This window comes from Sarcophilus harrisii, chromosome 4, assembly GCF_902635505.1.
Source record: "Sarcophilus harrisii chromosome 4, mSarHar1.11, whole genome shotgun sequence".
NCBI classification, from domain to species: domain Eukaryota; kingdom Metazoa; phylum Chordata; class Mammalia; order Dasyuromorphia; family Dasyuridae; genus Sarcophilus; species Sarcophilus harrisii.
The window spans coordinates 434,225,797-434,246,818 of record NC_045429.1 but is presented as its reverse complement, the minus strand read 5'-3'; the positions used below and the strand labels follow the sequence as shown (position 1 = coordinate 434,246,818).

The window sequence follows — 21,022 nt, the reverse complement described above, 5'->3', positions numbered from 1 at the left end:
ACTCTAAATTTCAAAGGCACAGAGCTGCCCTGGTAGAGGAAATTCCTTCGTTGGGAGCTCCTAGACCAGTGAAATCAGAGATCGCATCATCATCTCCACCAACATCACCGTCACCATCACCATCATCGATCACCATCATGACCACCGCCATCACCATCATCACAATCTATGAGGGATGGCGTGGAAAATTCCAGTTGGCCATCTCTAGGTGGCGCTCCTCCCTCTACAATTCAAGGTCCCTCATGGCTGTTTCCTGGGTATAGACTGCGATGGCAATTGAGATACATGCATATTCCCAAGGCTTTCTGTCTCCCCACTCAACTAATAAAACCCATAGACCTTAGGTTGGCCAGGAAGAGGCCACGGTAGTTGACTGTTTCTGCACAGACTTCTTGAGGGAAAGTTGTCGATGGTGGAGGTTTCATTTTAAAGACTTATTGATAACAAGTTATAATTAAAGGAAAATTAAAGGAAATTAGGGATGGCCAAACTGTAATAGCAATAACAACAACAACAATGCCATCTCTATGGTTCCTTTTAACATTTGCAAAGAGAATTCCGAGGGCATGTTTCAAATCCCACCAATGCTTATTTTCTGTGTGATCCAAGCAAGTCACTTTCCTTTGTCTCAGTTTCCTCATTTGCAAAATGAAGGGGTTGAAACAACTTCTGAGTTCCCTGCTAGCTGCAGATCCCATGATCTACATTTAGCTTTTTTCTTTTTTAATTTTAAAATATCTCGCTGGCCTCCCCAAAATCCTCGGAAGGAAAAGCCACTGGTATTTTTATCTCCATTACACAGATGTGGAAATGGAGGCCATATGGATATATACATGACTTGCCCATAGCATATGGCCAGGAAAAAGGTCTGGGCTAGTAGTATTTATATTCAAAGTTGGGTCTGTCCTGATTCTGGGTCCAGAATTCTTTCCCTCACATCCTACTTGGGGAAGCGGAACAATAATAGAGAGAGCCAGGCTAAACACAGAGTGCGTGCTTGCTCGGCCAGTGTCTCTTGATGGAACCGACTCTTAGATGATTGAGTCAAGCATGGCTTTTGTGCCTCTATGAGGCTTTCCTCTCAGGAAAAGGAAGGAGGTCCAAGAAGCCAGTTCGGAGATAAAGGCAAAAATAACCTGGCAAGGGTGGGGCGGACAGTTGACAAAACGCATTGGAAGCCATAGTCTCCAGCCTCTTAAACTGTGGGTCAAAACCCCATGTAACTGAATGTGAGGGTCACGAAATTACGATTTATTATTAGTATATGTTTGATTCATGAACCTATTTTATATACCTATATACCCGGGGTCATGTCAAAATTTCTCCCGCAAAAAAGGGTCATCGCTAGTGGAAAAAGTTTAAGACGCCCTGCATTATGCCTGAACCTAATCAGCGGCAGCAGCCCAGATGTACTAAAAAACTCTGCAACCTTCCAACCAGTCCCTCCCCTCCTCCAAACCCCAGCTGCTTCACGGCAAATAAAGAAATAATCCAAATTTCAGAGAAGACATATGTGGGTACTCAAGGGACCCCAGCGAATGGAGCACACGTCAAACTGGCTGTGGGGTCCCTGGGGCCCAAGGGCCCTCTCTGAGATGTTGCTGTAGTTGAATTCCACTCGTTTCAGAGCTCCCAGCTATTTCAAAACACATCTGGCCACATCATTGCTTTCAAGCTCCAAAGGATGGAGGAAGGAGGGACCCAGGAGGGCAGCCCCAGTGTGGGAGAGGATGATGCTCTCCCACCCTCGAGGAGGCACAAGCACGCATCAGGGGGAAAGCAAACTCTCTTACCGAACCTAGAGGAGAGAAGAGAAAGAACACGTCAGGACTTTGGCTCAAGGTCACACAAGGCAAGCTGCAGAGTGGGGATGGCTGGTTTCTAGTTCCACCCCTGAACAGGAAGTTCTAGGCTAGAGCTGGAACACAACCTGGCTGTGTCACTTGGGGCAAGATCTGCTTGCTCTTGGCTCAGTTTAAAAGGAGATGTTTGAATGGGAAGATCCTGGGAGGTAATCCATCATCATCTCTTATAATTCCCATTCTCCTTTCAAAATCTGAATTAATTAAATGTCACCTCTTCCAGGAAGTCTAGCTGGTTTCTAGAACGTTTCACCTCTGGAGAGGAAGTTCTAGGCTAGAGCTGGAACCTAACCTGGCTGTGCCACTTGGGGCAAGATCTGCCAGCTCTTGACTCAGTTTAAAAGGAGATGTTTGAATGGGAAAGTCCTGGGAGGTAATCCATCATCATCTCTTATAATCCCTGTTCTTCTCTAATTAAATGTCACCTCCTCCAGGAAGTCTTCCCTGCCTATAGCCCAGAGGGACCGCTTCCTCTTGTAAACTCTTAAATCACTGTATCCCTTATACCACAATTTAATAAGCATTTGCCAATTGACTGATTGAGTTGTGTCTCCAGCCCTAGCAAATAGCAGGTACTAAAAATAAATATTTGTTCCTTTCTTAGTTAATTTGTATTCTCAGCACCTCGGACAGGGCCTGGAACACAAGAGATGCTTAATAGGACTCGATCGATTGATGGATTGATTGATGCACATGGATCTTGCCTTGGATCCCTATAATTATTGAAAATGGGGACCAAGGCCCTGACTTCTTTGTATCCACCCACAGCAGTATGTACTCAACAGGAACTCAAAATAAATCTCTTGATTAATGAAAGAAAAAGTATTTTAAAGCCCCAAACCTCAAAGTGACACTAAAGGCTGTTGGGACATCCTGTCAAGTTGGCTTTATACCGAGAATAATGGACATTTCTGAAGATGTCAAAGTTCAAAGATTGTGCTACAGCCACTGTCTGCCTCTTGGGATTGAGGATATGGGTACTAAAACATTATGCCCATTATACAAATGAGGAAACCAAGGGGTCCCAGTGATCCAAGGTCTTCCAGGTCAAGGGGTTACAGATCTCCAGCTGGAGGCCCTCCCTATAATGTTTCATTTTACAGAAGGGGAATCTGGGTTCCAGAGAGGCGGAGGGACTTGGACTTGCCGACAGCCACTGGGAAGTATGTAGCAGAACGAATTTGAATCTGGGTCCTCTGCCTCCACAGCTGGAGCCCTTTCCAGAATCTGTGCCCTACTAGTCCCAGTCCCTAGAATAATTCTCAAACTTCTGGTTCCCAGAACTCTTGCTGTTTGGTCATTGCAGTCCTGTTCAACTCTCCGTGACCCTATCTGGGGTTTTCTTGGCAAAAACACTGGAGCAGTTTGCCATTTCTTTCTCCAGCTCATTTTGACAGAGAAGGAAACTAGGGCAAACAGGTGCTTTTGTTTGTGTATAATTTAGCACACATGTATGTGTGTGTGTGTTATAATATACATGCATATTGCATTGTACACATGTTTGTGTACTATATATGTATAGGTACATGTTTTAAATGTGTATTAGACTGGTCCTGTAGTTTCATCAAGCTCCATGTGGGAAACTTCCTCTCCGGGTTCAGTGGAAACTAATGTTCGCATCGGTCTTTAACTCTGGGGTCTCACAAGTTAAGGGACTTGGCCAAGATCACAACAAGACAGCATAGGTCACCTCTCTCTACCTCCTGTCATATGCTAACCCGAGGCTTTAATTATTCTCTATAATTTTTAGAGGTAAAATCATCACTGTTCCTCCCTGGGTCCCAGCAATGGTGGAATAAAGGGTGAGAATTTTCTCTGACTGGATCCTGCCTAAGCTCTCCTGGGGCACACACAGCTCTGCCCTCGCCCTCAGGATACAGCCTGCTCTCTGCCTCTGGAACAAAGGGCATGGCAAGGTCCTGCCAACTGGGCCATCCCAGATCCAGGAAACATCCATCCTTGCACCGTCAGAGCCCCTGCTCTCAACCTAGCCACACCCTTGATCAAGGAGCACTGCTATCGATTCATTTACTGTGTTTACTTAGCTGTCTGACCTATCAAGCAGCTGTCAGTCACAAGCACTGGGTGGAAGCTAGGATTCCCTCCCTAACTTAGGTTGGTTTTCCCTCTTCCCAAATGCTAAGAAGGGAGGCTAAGAAGGGAGAATTGGTACTCCAGGGGGCAGACACCCTGCTCGGGGTAAGGTGACCGTTAGAGACGCCTGAGCTAATGGAATCAGGGCCCGGAGGCCTGGGGCAGGCCAGTCAGGCTCGACACCTGGAAGGTCCTCCCTCCTCACCTCTGGCTTCCTACAAGACCCAACTCAGACCCCACCAGCTCCAGGAAACCTCTCCCAAATGACCACTGCCAATACTTTGTCCTCCCAGACATCACCTTCTACCTTTTGTTTTTATGTATCTATCTTTCTAGCTTTTTGTCTATCTAGTTTCCTATCTTTCATTCTATTTTCTATTTCTTTTTATCTATCTTTGCATCTCTTTTTATCTATTTTTCTTTCCTTTTATTTTTCTATCTACCATCTGTCTTTTTCTTTCCTTCTACCATTCATTCTATTTTCTATCTACCTATCTTTCTTTTAACCTATTTTCCATCTTTCTTTTTATCAACCTATCTTCTTATCTTTCCATCTTTCATTCTATTTTTCTTTTTCTTTTTATCTATTTTTCTGTCTTTCATTCTATTTTTCTTTTTCTCTATTTTTCTCTTTCATTCTATTTTTCTATCTACTTTTCCTTAACTATTTTCCATTTCTCTTTTTATCTACAAAACTTTCTTTCTATCAGTCTAGCTCTCATTCTTTTGATTTTTCTTCTATCTATGTATCTTTCTATCAATCTATCTTCCTTTCTATCTTTTATTCTATTTTTCTATCTACCTTTCTAGCAATCTATCATTCTATCTACTTTCTATCTTTCTTTCTTTTTTTTTTTTTGAGGCAACTGGAGGCAAGTGACTTGCCCAGGGTCACTCAGTTAGGAAGTGTTAAATGTCTAAGGCCAGATTTGAACTCGGGTATTCCTGACTTCAGGGCTGTTGCTCTATCCATGGTGCCACTTAGCTGCCCCTACTTTCTATCTTTCTATCAATCTATCTAATAGATTGATAAAAAAAATCTATAGATATAGTATAGATTACAATCTATACTATATTATAGATAGAAGTAATATCTAATAGATTCAGATATACACTATATCTATCTATCTAGTTATCTCCCCTATTAGAAAGTAAGCTTCTTGAGCTTTCTATCTATATTTCTCTATCTACCAAACTTTTTATCAATCTATCTTTCATTCTACCAATTTTCTTTCTTTCTATCACTAAATCTTTCCTCCTGTGTTTCATTCTATTTTTCTATCTACTTAGTTTTCTTTCTATAAGTTCTTTCTATCAACATATCCAATATAGATAGAGAGATATGCTTTTTATATATCCACCTAATTGTCTCCTCCATTAGTTCTCGAGGGCAGGGGCTGTTTTTGTATTCTTGGGATCCCTTAAATACTTATTGACTTGATGGGTGACTGTGGTCAATTTATTGCCTCTAAGCCTAGGTTTCATTAATAATGAAAATTATTAATATTTGCATTATCAGCCCACACAGAGCTGTATCAACAAAGCTGTGTAAAGCAAGTTCTATCTATTTAATGGAGAGTCACAATTTAATGAACTACCTCCCCTTTTGTTTTGCCAGTGTTTGTAAAAAAAAAAAAATAGCCTTTATCCATATTCTGTGCAGGGCAGTCTCTGTCCCTCCATGAGCCCTCAGTCTCTCCATCTGCAGAACGATAGGCAATTGTTAAATGATCTGGGATTTCTTTCAATTTATATGAATTTTATAATTCACATAAATGAATTATATTCATTTCATTATATGGTTGTTTGATGCCTATGGCAATCCTGGCCACCAACACCTTGAACTACTGCTTCTGTTGGCCCCTGGTTATGGATCCTGTAACTCAGTCTACTTCATGGTAGAAAATGAGATTTAACATTTGAATCCCAGACTTCTGCTGGTCTAAGATGTTAAACGTGAAAGGACAAAGCCATCAAAGTCCCCCTGTTCCCATAGCAGCAAAGCTGGCTTAAATGAACCTCTAACCTCCTCCTCTAAAGGAGAGAGGAAGAAAACCTGGGGCAAACTAAACCTCCTGAGGAGGAGTGGGCTTCAGAGAGGAACAGGAAATAATCGGGAAAATACAGCCTGCCTGTAAACTGAATCTCCCAAAGCAACCGTATCATTCCCTGTCCTCCCACTTCCACTAGGATAAAAAACAAACTTTTAAGTTGACATTCAAGGCCTTCCATAATTTAGTACCCATATTATCTTGAGGCATTATCTCACACAGGTCTCTTCCTTGTCTCCTTGTCCCCCTTAATGTGTATCAGCTGCAAGAGGGCAGGGGGGTCTCTCTAATCTCTGCTTTGAAACTTGTCTACTTTCTAGCACAGTGAATCATAAGAGACTCTGCAAGCACTTCCAGACTCAGATCCTTACTAGCTGAATGACTGGCCAAGTCACTTACCCTGTTTCCTCATCTATAAAATGGCAATAATAACCTTCTCCCAGGGTTGTTGGGAGAATCCCAAGAGACATCTGCAAGCACTTTGCAAACTCCAAATGGTTTTATGGGTTACCTCTTATTGGTAGACTACTCTTAGTCACGCCTACAAATAAGGGATTTCCACTCACTTAATGACCTAGCCAACAAACCCTATTTACAGATTGGGAAATCTAGGCAGAGAAAGGCCTGGGGCTCCGAGTTGGATAGAAGTGGCCAAACTCTACAAAATACAGCACAAAAATAGCAGGCTGTGAAATGGGCGTCCAAGGCACTTGATTCTCACCCCTAGAGGGTGGGTATTGCATGTATCATTATCCCCATTTTTAAGAAAATCGAGTCAGAGACTTGTCCCACAGCTAGGATGGGCCAGAGCCAGCGTTCTGACCAGCCTCCGTTTCCCCAGAGACACTTACTTGATGGAGGGCACCTCGTCGATTCTGTTTCCAAGCTGAGACTCATGGGATTTGCTCCTGGTCAGGGTGGGGAAGTTGGGAAGGAGCTGGAAGACTTTTCTGCTGGGTGGGGGCGGCGTCCGGGGGGGCTTGAGCTTGTTCTGCCGTCGCAGCTGCGGCGTGGTGGGGGGCGTGATGAAGCTGTGCGGGGTGCGAGGGGTGAGTCTTCCGCTGTGATGCAGGGAGATGTAACTGTCCGAAAGGCCCTCGCCGTAGCCGCCGAGGCCCTGGCCCTGGGGCGCGGCATCCGACGTGGGGAGGGCAGACACCGAGATGGAGCGGGGCTGCTGGCTGCCGGTGCCTTTGCCAAGCTGGGAGGCCCCAGGAGTCCAGGTCAAGCCAGCTGGGGAAAGGGTGTCCGGGGGAGGTCCCGAGCCGCTCTCGCGCCGGGCATCCAGGGGACTCCATGCTGAGTCTTCCTTTGGTTCCCCACCTGTGGGCCCAGGGGGTCAGATCACAGACCCGGAGAAGGTCAGAGTTGGAAGGCACCTCCATACCAACTAGTCCAACCCTCTCACCTGACGGAGGAGCAGGCTGAGACCCAGGGAGGGGTGGGAGTTCGCCCGGAACCCCCCAGGAAGTCCAAGGCCCGTGCACCTAGGACTAGAAACCAGGCCTCTGCCCACTACATTACCCTAATCAAGTTACTGAGCAGAGCTCGGGGGAGGGTGGAGGAAGGTGGGGAAGCAACCCCCCAGGCAGATCTGTAAGAGGTTAGTAAGGGGTCTGGGGGACCCTCGCTCTGAGAAAACCTAAGCTGCCAAAATGCAGCATTTCAGAGGTCGACTCTCCAAAGGCAGGTTTCACTTGCCTTACAGTGTTCTTAGTCACAGCCGCCCCACTTGTGTGTTTTATTCAATCAGATATACAAGACATATACTATATATATATTAAATAAGAATAAACAAGATATGCAAGCTGGGGGAACTTGCATGAGTCAGGAGAGAGCTGCCTGGAGCTGGAGACAGAAAGCCTGGGTTTCCACGCCAGCCCGACTCTTTATTAGCCATATGACCTTAGACAAGACACTTTCACTCCCTGGCTCAGTGTCATTTTCTGTAAATTGAGAGGGTTGGCCCAAGGTCCTTCCTTACCAGGTCTAGAAATCCCCCATTCCCATCCCGTGAATGTGTCTGTATCTGGAAAAGCCGGGCGTGCCGCCCTGACCTTATGGAGCCTCTCAGGTAGGGATGGTTGGGACCCATGATGCATCCCTGGTCAGAGATGTTATCCTAAGCCAGAAAGACTTCAGTTCTAAGTGGGCCGCCCCTAGCCCCAGCCCCCAGGCAGAAGACTGCTCTTGGCCTCAGCCGGGTAGAAACTGAGACAAGATGAGGTTGAAAACCAGGAAGAGGAGGCCTGGGCTCCCCCAGACTGGAACACGTCCTAAATCTAGAGCAGGAAGGACCTCAGAAATGACTTGATCTGAACCCCTCACTGTGAGAGGAGGAAACTCAGAGACAGTGAACAGCCTTGTTCAGGGTCACACAAATTGTGGAGGACACTCAGAATTCGAATTCGGGCTCCCTGACTAAATCCAAACCTCCTTCCACTGGAGCACTCTGTCTCTCCATGGGACCCTGGGGCAAGGTAATTCACCTTGCCAAGTCTTAGCCTCCTGATTTGCAAAATGGGGTTGTGAGTTCCCAGAGCACACAGCTGTTGGACCCCAGGGGAAGCTGCTTGGTTTAGGTATTTAAAGTCCTCACAGGTTATTTCCAGAGAAGGAAAAAATCATTCTTAGAGTCTATAAAACATTAGTTCTGATTAATTAGTGAAGATTAGACAGAAAGACAGACAAACAGACAAGAAAACAGATGAACAGACATGATATGGCATCAGAGGACCTGGATTCAAGTGGCTCTGCCACTTACTACCTGCTGTGAAGTTGGGCAAGTCACTTCCCCTCCCTGAGCCTCAGTTTCCTCATCTGTAAAATGAAGGAGTAGGACTAGATGGCCTCTAAGGTCCCTTCCAGACCTGAGGTTATATTGATAAATATGATCATTTTCAAAATAATTATATAATTTATAATAAATAATAGCTTAAAACAAGAACAACCCCGACTTCCCAGATAGAAGGTTCTATAAATTGCCCCTCTGTCTGTTTACCCCATTGACCTACCCTACTGTACTCTTACCTCCCCTCCCCACTCCCATCCAATGAAAAAAGTCCCTGGCAGTTTCTAATCCAGACCAATGGGTCACTGATTCAGTTTCTCATGGTCTCCATCAATCTCACCCAATTTGTGGGGCAGCAGGTCCTGACCCTCTGAGAGCCCCTGAGCATGCCCCCCTCCAGGAGCCCTGAGTGACAGAAGAGGGTGGGTAGATGGCTGGGGAGAGCTTCGGTTTCAGGCCCACATTGGAAAGGCAAAGGAAGCCCTACCTAAGCCGGTCACTTTCCGGAGGCAGGAGAGGGCGTAGTGGACACGGCTGACCTCATCGGCGTTGGCACCACAATGCCTCATGGTCTCCTTCACCTTCGTCTCGTTCATCTCCAGCAAAGCATCCAGTGTGAGCTCCCCGGAGATCTTCTGGGGTGGGTAAGAGAAAAGAAAGAGAGAGAAAGAAAAAAGCAAAGAAAGAGAGAAAGAGAAAAAGAAAGAAAAGAATGAGAGACAGACAGAGAGAGAAACAGAGAAAGAGACAGAGAGAAAGAGAAACAGAGGAGGGAAGGAAAGAGAGAGAGTGTGTTTGTGAGTGTGTGGCTGGACACGGCTCCCGGGCAGCCTGGGGGTGTGTAGGGGATGCCCCTTCTGTCTGCCACCCCCAGCTCCAGAGAGTCACAGCCCCCAAAACGAGGGTGGGTGACCAAAGACCGAAGGATGAACTTCCCCTCCCTCTGGCTGCCCAACAGCAGCTGAGTGGCAAGGGCAGCTGGAGCTAAGTTGGCCTCTACCCAGAAGCAGCTGCTTGTCTGTGGAAGCAGACTCTGTACCACCATATTACCCCCCTCCCCGCCTCCTTTCTCCAGAAAACAGCAGCTGAGACAGAGGGGTGAAGGCACAACAGGGTTACTGGTGGGTGAAGAAAAATCAATAGTTTTGTGGGGGAGAATTAGAGAATATTTTACCCTCATTTACTGTGTCTATTTTTCCCCCTTGGAAAATAAGCTTTTAGAGTATGATTTTTTTTTTTAATTTTAAGAATAACAAAATGATTAAACTAAGTAAGAAAAAAGACAATTCTCTATTTTGTGGTCATGAAAAGGGGGCTGGATTAGCATCACAAGACCCGACATTCCTATCTCCACATCTCTCATATACACCTTCTCTCCACTCCAAATTCTACAACCAAGGCTTCCATCTTGGTTCAGGGGCCCATCATTCTTCAACTGGACTACTGCAATCGCTTCCTTACTTCCATTCTGCATCTCCTTTCTAGTCCATCCTTTAAGCAGCTGCCAAAGTGATTTTCCTAAAGCTTATATCTGACCAAGTCACTCTCCTACTCCATAAACTGCAATGGCTCCCAAGTACAATAGGATCAAATAGAAGTTCATATATGTTGCTATTTCAAGGTCTTCATCCTCAGGCATTCAAGGCCTTCATAACCTTCTCCCCTTATCACCTTTACAATCTTCTCACACCTAATATCCCCTCATGCACTCCAAGTTCCAGTTACGCAGCCCCATCCTTTTCTTTGGAAAAAGACCCTCCCGAATCAGGACGTTTTCTCTGGCTTTCCCCCATGCCGGGGATGCTTCCTCTTGAAATTCCATCGTTTCCTTCAAGACTCAATTCAAATGCTATTTCCCTCCTGGAGGCCCTTCTTCGTCCTCCCAAGAAATCTTTCTGAGGTTGACGTTGTTCAGTCATTTCAGTCACGCCCAAACTAACCCCCCATTTGGGGTTTTCTTGGCAAGGATATTGAAGTGGTTTGCCACTTGGATAAATGAGGAACTTAGGCAAAAAGGCATAAATGATTTGCCCATAGTCACACAGCTGGTAAGTGTCTGAGCCAAATTTAATTCATAGTGCATAGTTCTATGCACTATGGCACCATCTAGCTGGAACTAACTTCTAAGGTTACTTGGTGCCTACTTTGTAGGTATCTCATTATTTATATGTTATCTCTTTCATAAGGATGTAAGCTCCCTGAGGGTAGGGCCTATTTATTCTTGGTTTTCCTTCATATTACTAGCATTTTTGGTGTGTGTTAGAAAAAGTAGATGGTTTAAGAAAGCTTTGTTATTACCTTGGTAGTCGAATTTCCTCATCTATAAATTGCCAACAGAACAAAAATGGAACAATAAAAATTGGTCTCTAGAGTCAAAGAACTTAGTTTCTGCTCCATCACTGACACCAAATGGGTGTTCTTGGACAAGTCATTTAACAGCTATGGGCCCTTCGTGTCATCATCTGTGAAAAGAAAAGCTTGGCCCAGATGGTCTTTGAGGTCCCTTCTAGTATGACAAAAATGTCTCACTGATGCCTTCTACCTTTATATCATAGTCATTAAGCAAAAATCTGATGCTGAAACCATGTCTAATAATGTATCTAAGATTCTGTCATAATTTCCCCCCATCTCTTTACCATGAAAAAGTATGTTTCTTGGTTTTGGTTTTCTGGAACCTTTATGGCAGACTAGAGGATTTGTGAGTTTTCATTCAGCTACAAATCTATGGACCCCCTTTTCCCACCAATAACTTCTAAATAGACTCTGTGGGTAAACCCCTCAAAGCATCTGACTCTCCCCTAGTCTCTTCAATACTCTTATCTGGGAAAAGGTCCAGATAAAATTAATTGCTTTAGAGACTCTCAGTGGATTTCCACTTACAAAGAGAAAGCACAGAGATTTTATTTTAAGAAATGGGATGAATTGTCATGAGCCAATTCCTGCTCCAGAAGAACCATTTGGAACAAGAAGGAAGCAAGGGGCAAAATTGGCATAGAAGGTTGGCAGGACCAGGTGACAAGACCACCAGGTGAGATCAGCCCGTCAGGCTAGGCATGGGGACATTCCGACAGTAACTGACATTCTGACCCAAGTAAGTAGCTAGGGATTCTGCCAGAGACAACCATCCTATAATATGGTGCCTGTAATGCCCAGGACTTCGAACTCAGTTTTTCCTTGAAGTCTCCATTCTCTATGGGTATAGAAAGAAATTGCTCTTTCAAAATCTTTCTGCAAGATGACATAAGGGAGAGGTCCTTCTGATTTCCTAGACTCAGAAAAGATTTGACACTTCCTCACCATGTGAACATGGCTGAATCCTCTAACTTCTGTATCAATACCCTATAAAATGGGACTATTGGTACCTGGACTATCTACTTCAAAATGTTGTTGTGAAGCTCAAATGACATAATGTGTAAAAAAAAAAAAATGCTTTATAAATGTCAGTTGTTATTAACATATGAAGTGGGAGAAAAGCTGGCTTGCCTTCCTGGCCAATTTTCAGTTTCCTAAAGTTTGAAAAGTTGATGCAAATAAAATTGCAAACCATTATAGCTCAGACAAGCTCAATTTTCTCATTTGTAAAATGGAAAAAAGGTTGTGGTAACTAGCCTCTCTGGCTCTTTCTAACTCTATCAGTCAATGGTCAAATACTTTGTAACTGAAAGATCACCAGATTTGGAATCAAGAGAAATCAGCAGTTAGCATGATGACTGGCATATAGTAGGCACTTAATAAATGCTTACTGATTGACTTTATTATTGATCCAAGACTGAATCCAAGCAAGCCACTGCTTGCCAACCTGGGTAGGTCATCTTATCTCTGGAAGCCTCAATTGCTGTGTATGAATGTGCTAAGTACTGGAAATACACATAAAAAAGCAGAGACAGCCCCTCTCAAGGAACTCACATTCTGACGAGGAAGACAACATATATGGATGAATTCTGCCACAGCTCACATGGAAAAGCCCCATGATCCTTAGAATTCAGCAGCAAAGCAGCTGGGAATGTATCTTTTTAGTATCATTTTAAAAATCATAACCATTTCTGACGCCAAACCAATGCCAAAAATTTTGGTGGGAAGTACTTCCTTGTTATTTTTCAATTACTTCCTTTTATGCTGTCTATTCTGGCCAAAGTATTTCTATTTGCTATTCTTTATACATATATCATCTCCAACCATCAGACCGTTGTAGGGGATGTCCACTGTTCTTAGCATGCCCATTTTCCTCATCTTCTCTTCTTAGAATCTCTACCTTCCATTCAAAATATGGCTCATTTATCCCAGAAAATTGTTGTTAGTCCTCCTCCTTCCTTAAATAACTCTGTATTTTGTATATATATATATATATATATATATAAAGGGTGTATCTTTCTCCTGTGGAATGTAAACTCCTTGAGGACAAGGTCTGTTTCTTTTGTGTCTTTCCATTCCCAAAGAAACTCAAAGTGTTCTGGACAAAACAGGTATTAATATTTGTTCATTTGAGCCAAATTGCTTAAATGACATTTCTTTCCTTGTTATGTGTTTTTTGTTTGTTTGTTTGTTTTTTATATAAAAAGGTAAGGGCTTGCTGGACTGTTGTTCGTTGTTTCAGTCAAGTCTGATGCTTTGTGAAACCATTTGGTATTTTCTCGGCAGAGATACCAGAGTTTGCCATTTCTTTCCTCAGCTCATTTTATAAAAGAGGAAATTGAAATAAATAAGGTTAAATGACTTGTCCAGATAGTAAGTATCTCAGGCTATATTTGAACTCAGGAAGAAGAATCTTTTTGACTCCAGACTCTATCAATTGTACCACATAGCTGTCCCTGCCATGGTGGAAATTATGCTTGACAAACAATCTTTCCCTATTGAACTACCACATAGATGGTTTTTTCCACTCCCATTTTACCTGTTTCTGCTGAAATCACAGAAACTAAGAGATGCTCAGTGTATTCAATGATTCCATCTCCAGCAGCTACATTGCCAACCCCCCCCCCAAAAAAAATTAAATATTCCAAAGTAAATTCAATTAGCATATTTCTCACCACCACCCAAACAAACTATGCTTTGAAGTGAACTCCACTGAACACACAATGTCATTTTATGAGTCATTTACACTTTACAGAATCCAATTTCTGCCCCTAGGCTAACAGGGAACCAAAAAGTATGATTTTTTAATACCATATTTATTTTAAAATTGTGCAAAAAAAATGACCTTTTATTTTTTCCCTAAGAAGGAAAAACACAAACATGTTTTTCTATGGCTTCAAAATTTCTGGAAATGTTCTGCATCTAAGTGAAGACTTTTTAAATCTTTTTATTATCATCCATCCCATTTGCAATCTGGTGAAGTCTACTAAACCTTTTTAAAAGAATGGTTTTTTATATACAATTAAAGGAAATGGCAAATTTCAGTTAGAGATTAGCAAAAAGAAAAATGTCATTTTTTCACATCCAATTTCCCAACCCCTACCCTGAAATCTACCAGACTCCGGGATAAGATCACTCTTAATCTAAGGAAAGATTTTTCTGCTTGGCCCCAGAGAAACAGCTACTGGAAGCTAAGGAGGAGAAGATATGGGCTTGCTGCAAAGAGAGGCCTGACAGCAATTAGAGCCTGCCAAAAGTAGAACACAGAGGCAGGTTCCCTTTCACTGGAGACCATCCAGCAGAGACTTGATCAGTATGTTGTTGAAGGGATTGTTTAGGGGGTTAGAAGTGGCTGCTAGGATCCCTTTGAAATTCTGTGGTTTGACAAGGCTGTAAAAGACACAGTATCCTAGATTAAGAAGAAAGTTATGAGCAGTTACCTTCCTGAATAGAATCAGTTCTGAGGGCACAATCTCCACCTCCTTAAAGAGAGTTATTCCCATTTGTTTCACCTTCTCATGGGGGCAGGGACAGAAAGGTGTCAATAGCACATCAGGATTCAGATTCCAAGAAATAAGGTCTTGCTCTGAACAATCCCACCAAGATTACAAGATTTACAAGATTGATGAGGATCTTTTATCAAAAAGTAGAAAAAATTCAAGTAATTCTGTCCCTCCTTTCCAATATTCCTTCACTGAATTATTCTTTCTCCCACTGATGGCTCATGGGGAAAGGGAAGAAAACCAAGAGTCATTCCACATTCAATTAAATAGCCTTTAACTAGAATCTAAGATCAGACATGGCACTCATTGTTCTAGGTGTTAAGATGGGAAGATGAGAAAATGTCTAGGGCCTACTCCCAAGGAGCTTCTGGACTCATGGGGGCAAGAAGAGGGAAGAGATGAACACAGATAAGTTAGAATGTGAGGTGATACAAGGCAGAATATGATAAGGTGAAACAAGAGGCCCAGACAAAATGTGATGAGAAATAGTAGAAGGTAGAGATCACTTTCAGTGAGAAGCTGAATCTAGGAAGGCTTCATGGAGGTGGCACCTAAGTTTTCTTTTCCTAAAGGAGGAAATTTTTAAAAAGGATAATCCTTTTATTTTTCATCATCTTCATTTCTAAATATATTGGTTTTTGTTTCCCTTCTCTGGCAGCTAGCCCTTGTGACTAAAATTGTTTAAAAAGGAACCTTTATCAAAACTAAATATTAAGTGTATATGCAATATTCCACACAGAGAGTCTCTCATTGGAGGCAGCTAGATAGTACAGTAGTTAGAGCATTGCCTTAAAAAAACAAAAGGAGGGAAGGAAGGAAGGAAGGAAGGAAGGAAGGAAGGAAGGAAGGAAGGAAGGAAGGAGAAAAGGAGAAAAAAGAATAAAATAGAGAGTAGCTCATCTTTGTAAAGAGAGGGAGGCACATTTGATGGGATGAGAGTTTTGGTGCTAAAAAGCTTTGAGGCTATAAAGTCTAACACTCTTATTTTAAAATCTGATAGAGCCTGGGCCAGAGTCAACAGCTACTGTCTGAGGTAGGATTTGAACTTAATTGAAGGAAATGGAAAAACTCCCTGCCTACCACTGTGATCTGAGACAAGCCAGAAATCTGGGCCTGCCCCCAAATTTCATCCAATGGCATAACATTCCCACGGTGTAATTTGGGGCAAGTCTGTTCATTTATTCTGAACTTTGCTTTGGTCATCTGCAAAATGGGTAAAATAAAACTCCTCACTTCACAGATTCAGCTTAGAAAATGAGGAAAAACATGTCAGGAAAACAGCACACTACATAAACACAACTAATTTTTAAAGTGGTTGTTACTACTTCTCATTTTCCTCTCCCCACCCTTTTTCCAACCAATTTACATTCTACTATTCCTGAGGGCCAACTCTAACATCCTGGATGAAGCTTTACCCTACTGCCCCAGATCACCAGCCCTCTCCCATTTCCCATACCTTTTATACAGAGGATCACAAAACTATAGAAATGACCCCTGGAAGTCAATTACCCAGCTCAACTCTCAACAAAGCTCTTGATTTATTAATTTAATTTTTAAAAATTAATAAGCATTTATTTTTCTCTCATCTCCCCTTCTCCATTGGAAAAATGAAAATGAAAACAAAACTCCTTGTAACAAATATACATTTTTTATATATAGTTACATATATACATACATACACAACAATATATGTATGTGTGTACACACAAACACACTATACACCAAAAAATCTCACATTGGCCATATCTAAAAATGTCTGTCTTCTGTAACCTGAATCTATCACCTCTCTATCAGGAGAATAACATATTTCATCATTGGGCCTCAGGAATTAATCAGTTCTTGCATGAAGCATTGTTCTTAAGGCTTCCAATATTATTTCTATAGTGCTATTGTTGTGAAATTGTTTTTTAGGTCCTGCTCAATTCCCTCAGCATCATTTCATAAAAGTCTCTTCCCCAGGTTTGTAATTTCTGATTTCACAATAATATTCCATTCATTTGTTCGTGCCATTCCCCAATTAAAGAGTCCACCATTAGCTTCCAGTCCTTTGCCACGACAAAAATAACTGTCTTAAATATTTGTTACATATGGGTTTCTATTCTCTGCGGCCTCCTTATGGTATAGATGAACAAATTAGTCCAGAGAGGAAAAGTGTCTTATCAAGCACCACATAGGAAGTAAGAGATCCAGGGATAATACCCAAAAAGAGGACTGGGAAATGAGTATGGTTCACAAAATAGTATTTTCACTCTTTTTGTTGTTAGCTTACATTTTATTTGTTCTCATTTTTTCCTGTTTGATTTGATTTTTCTTGTGTAGCAAGTATCCCAAATGATAATACTGATAGTGATACTAATAGTACTATAATATAGAATAATATATACTATTATATTGTATATTATACAAATATATAACAGGTAATAAAAATGTTATATATCATTCACATATATAATATTTAATAAATATATTATACAAATATATAATATGTTATATAGCATAAATTTATAATACTTAATAAAATATACTATATAGATACATAATTAAATATACTGTGTGAATATATAATGAAATATATAAATATATAATACATAATAAATTATATTCTATATTATATAAATATATATACTATGATATATAAATAATAGCATTTATATAGTGCTTTAAGGTTTGTGGAATACTATGTAAATATTAAGGATAGCTAGATAGTTCAGTAGAGTGCTGGAGTGAGGAAAATCTAAGTTCAAATCCAACCTCAGCTTCTTATTAGCTGTGTGACCCTGGGCAAGCCACTTAATCTCTGTCTCAGTTCCCCGTCTATAAAATGGGGACACACTGGAAAAGGAAATGGCAGATCACTCCAGTATCTTTGTAGATAAAAAGTCCAAGGGATTCCATGGAGTTGAACATGACTGAATGATAACAACAACAATAATACAAATATTATCAGATTTGACCATCACAACAACCCTGGGAGGTAGGTGCTACTATGATCTGTTTTACAGACGTGGAAATTAAGACAGATCGAGATTAAATGGCTTGCCCACAGTCACACAACTAGTAAGAGTCTGAGGTTGGATTTGAAATTGGATTCTCCTGACTGCAGATTCAGCTCCATCCACGGCTGTACCTGGATTAGACTCACTTGTGTGGTTTAGCATATGTGGCACAGTCTCACCTTACAGGACTCTCTTTGAGGGAGAGTCAAATTGGGCATCTTGCTTCCAACAACCCCAAAATAAAGGAATTACTTCCAAGGCACAAAATTCCATAAGAGAGAATGGAAGATCATAGATTTAGAGCTGGGACATGAGATGTAACCTTCTCATACTCTACAACATAGTTAAGAGTCCAAGCAAGTGCGTACTCCATGAAACCTTGACTTTGATCAATGGAGTGGAGGTTACTTTTGGCATTGTCTCTCTGGACTCAGTCTTCTCCTCTACAAAATGGGATAGTTATTCTTCTTTATTCCCTTCTAGTTTTATCCCTATGGTCCCCAGGATCCTACAATTCTTCCTCCTTGGCTTAAGACCTCTTTGGAGTCTTAAACTTCACCTTTGTAACCTTCAGGAGGACAGAGTTAGAATTAGAAGGAACTCCAGAGGTCATCCTCCTATTTTACAATGAAACGAAGATCAGGTATATGAAGTAGTTTATGGAAAATCACGCAAGTTACGGCTTGAATTTGAACCCCCATTACTTCTCATTCTCAATGCAGGAATTCTTTCAACTGCATCATCTAACCTTTTCAGACTGAAGTGGGGAGTGAGTGGGAACATTTGCTTCTCCCCCAAAAAGAAAAGGCTCAAATGGCACTGAAGACTTGCCCCTTATGTCGAGGAATAATGAAACTCTGAATCACAGAATGTCAAAGCTGGAAGGGATATGAGAAATAATCATCCAATCCAACCCCCTCACTGGAGAAATTTCTGAGTCAAAATGATTTTCTTTCAATTTTTCTTGATAATACTGAAAATGGAAAGAGATGAATGAGCCAGTTTCACCACCTCTGGGAAGTGAAATCAAAGGTTAACCTACCGACTTTGACGCTCTCTTGGTTTCACTAACCCTGAGCCAATCTAACAATCCTTGAGGTCTAGAGAACTTGACATATGCTACACAACCAACTAAATGGCTTATCTTCTGTGAGCTCTTCTCCAGTCTTCTTAGTTGTAATGAATACCCCTCTATTCCTCCCCATTTCCCTTTATTTTCTCCTTTGCAACTTTATGAAACACCACTTTATGCAAAACCATTTTTTACTTCTCTCTAGCATATTTGTATTAATCTTGGAAGACCAAAAAATTCATATCGATTCACTGCCCAGCCTTAATTTCAGAGGAGTCTTGATGAAACATGTTACCCACTTTCTTTTACATATTTGTAGTAACAGGATTTGTTTTTCTTGCTTTCTCAATGAAAGAAAGAGGGAAAGATGGGGAGAAATGGAGGAAAAGAATAAGCTTTTATACAGTGCCAACAGTTATCAAACTGCTAAGCATTTTACAAATATTATCTAATTCGAATGTGAATCTGAAAATCAAGTAAAATTGAATTTGTTTGAAAACTAAAAAATAGACACTTGCATTTTATTACTATGATGTACTAATATGGTTTATATTCAATTTAATAAGTATTTACTGAATACCCACCACATGCCAGAAATTATATTAGACTGAGGAAGATAGTTTTAATAAGTATCATTCTCCCTACTAAATTCTTTGGGAAACTTATTTAAATTTGTTATTACCCTTAGATCCTGTGTTCTACATACATTAGATATTAAACAAATATTTACTGATTTAAATACAAAGCAACAAATTGGCTTTAAATCCAAGAATCTCAATTTCTATAAAACTGGTTTTGGCAGACCTTACAGGATCTTCTTTGAGAGAGGGTCAATTGGGCATCCTACTTCCAGCAACCCCAATATAAAGGAATTACTCCCAAGGCACAAAGTTCCATAAGAAACAAAGGAAAGATGATAGATTTAGAGCTAGGACATTTTAAGATGAAGAAATGAAAAGACCATTCTTCTACTTAGGTAAAACTGAGTGGAGATTAGAACCTTCTGTCTAGATTTCTGAGGTAGGAAGGGAGTGGTCTGAGTAGAGATAAGTCTCTTTGTCCAATAGTGATATAACCCTTCATTAGAATAAGATCACCCTTCTTTATAATATTCATTCTCACATCAATTGTTAACCCATCAGAGTTGATTCTGCCTTGGAAACATCCACTCAAGGGTATTTCAACATTTAGTAGCTCCCAAGGCTCCTCTTTGGCTTCCAAGAGTATCACTGACCATATTTTATTAACTATTTGCTAGCCATAATTAATAAATTGATTATTAATTACCAAGAAATTATGTCTCTTGTATTTTACATGGGCAATGAAAAAAAAGATATATCAATAAAACTTTATTTTCAAGAGTAAAAAAAATGAGAATATTGATTAGTTTTGCTGATTTTTTTTTCTTTTTCCCATCTTTCTTTTTTCTTGATAGACAGGTCTGAGAAGGGGGAAAGGAAAAATTCAGGGGGGCATTTACACACATATATACATATATGTGTGTAAATAAAATTTTAAAAAATTTTAATGAACTTTGTGGGTATTCAGATTTGTACTTTGGGTACAACTTTCTAGCTCTAGGATCTTTCTATCACATAATTTTTGACCTCTCTCAAACTCCAAAGGCATAACCTAAGGTTTATCAGAACCCTAGATGCTAAGGTGAACTGCGAAGGATGTTAGTTTTAAAGCATTTCCCACATAGATGCAGAACATTTGCTTGCCTAATCAATATGACTTCATGAAGTAGAGATTTTTGCACACGGGGCAGATAATACCAATCAGAGATTCTAATCAGTTTTGTAATGACATGAAAACAATACAGTAATTATCATTATCAACTGAAGAGGAGAAGTTTCAGTGCACCAGCTCCATGGTGAGAGTAGGAGCAGATTTTGACTGATTGAAATCCTGAGATTCCAAGAGATTGATGCTAGAGTGTCTATTACCTAAGAGCAAGGAGAATCGAAGAAGAAAATAGAGATCAAGGAGAGTGACTGAAGAGGATGTCCTAGAGAGAAGTAAAGAAAACAGACCATCTAATTAGCTCCTTCCTTTAATTAAAAAGTCTTGCTTATTATTTTCTAAGTTCAGTTGTTTTTATGCTGGTGAATGAGTTCTGCCAAAACGCAAATAATAATTTTCAGCTCTGCTCTTGCATTTATTTTTTTTTTATTGTGAACAGGAAGTGAAGGGAAAGGAGAAGGAAGGAGAAGTCACAGATCAGGTTATTACAAGGGGTGAGGAGGGTAGCTTGGGTCAAGTATCTCAATTTTGCCAACCTAAAACTTTCAGCAGAAC

The 21,022-nt window shown here is 41.1% G+C and overlaps 1 protein-coding gene across 6 annotated transcripts in view; it reads right to left on the bottom strand.

The window, feature by feature from the left end:
- KSR1 (kinase suppressor of ras 1) overlaps positions 1-21,022 on the bottom strand; it is a 199,985-nt gene that overhangs the window by 40,898 nt on the left and 138,065 nt on the right. For 5 of the 6 annotated variants that reach the window (XM_031967660.1, XM_031967662.1, XM_031967663.1 and 2 more), the window contains exons 3-5: positions 9,286-9,433; positions 6,859-7,330; positions 1,794-1,798 (exon numbers count right to left, since the gene is read on the bottom strand). In XM_031967660.1, coding sequence (XP_031823520.1) covers positions 1,794-1,798; positions 6,859-7,330; positions 9,286-9,433 — 625 coding nt within the window. The remainder of the gene's footprint in view (positions 1-1,793; positions 1,799-6,858; positions 7,331-9,285; positions 9,434-21,022) is intronic. The other variant, XM_031967664.1, reaches the window with a different exon arrangement.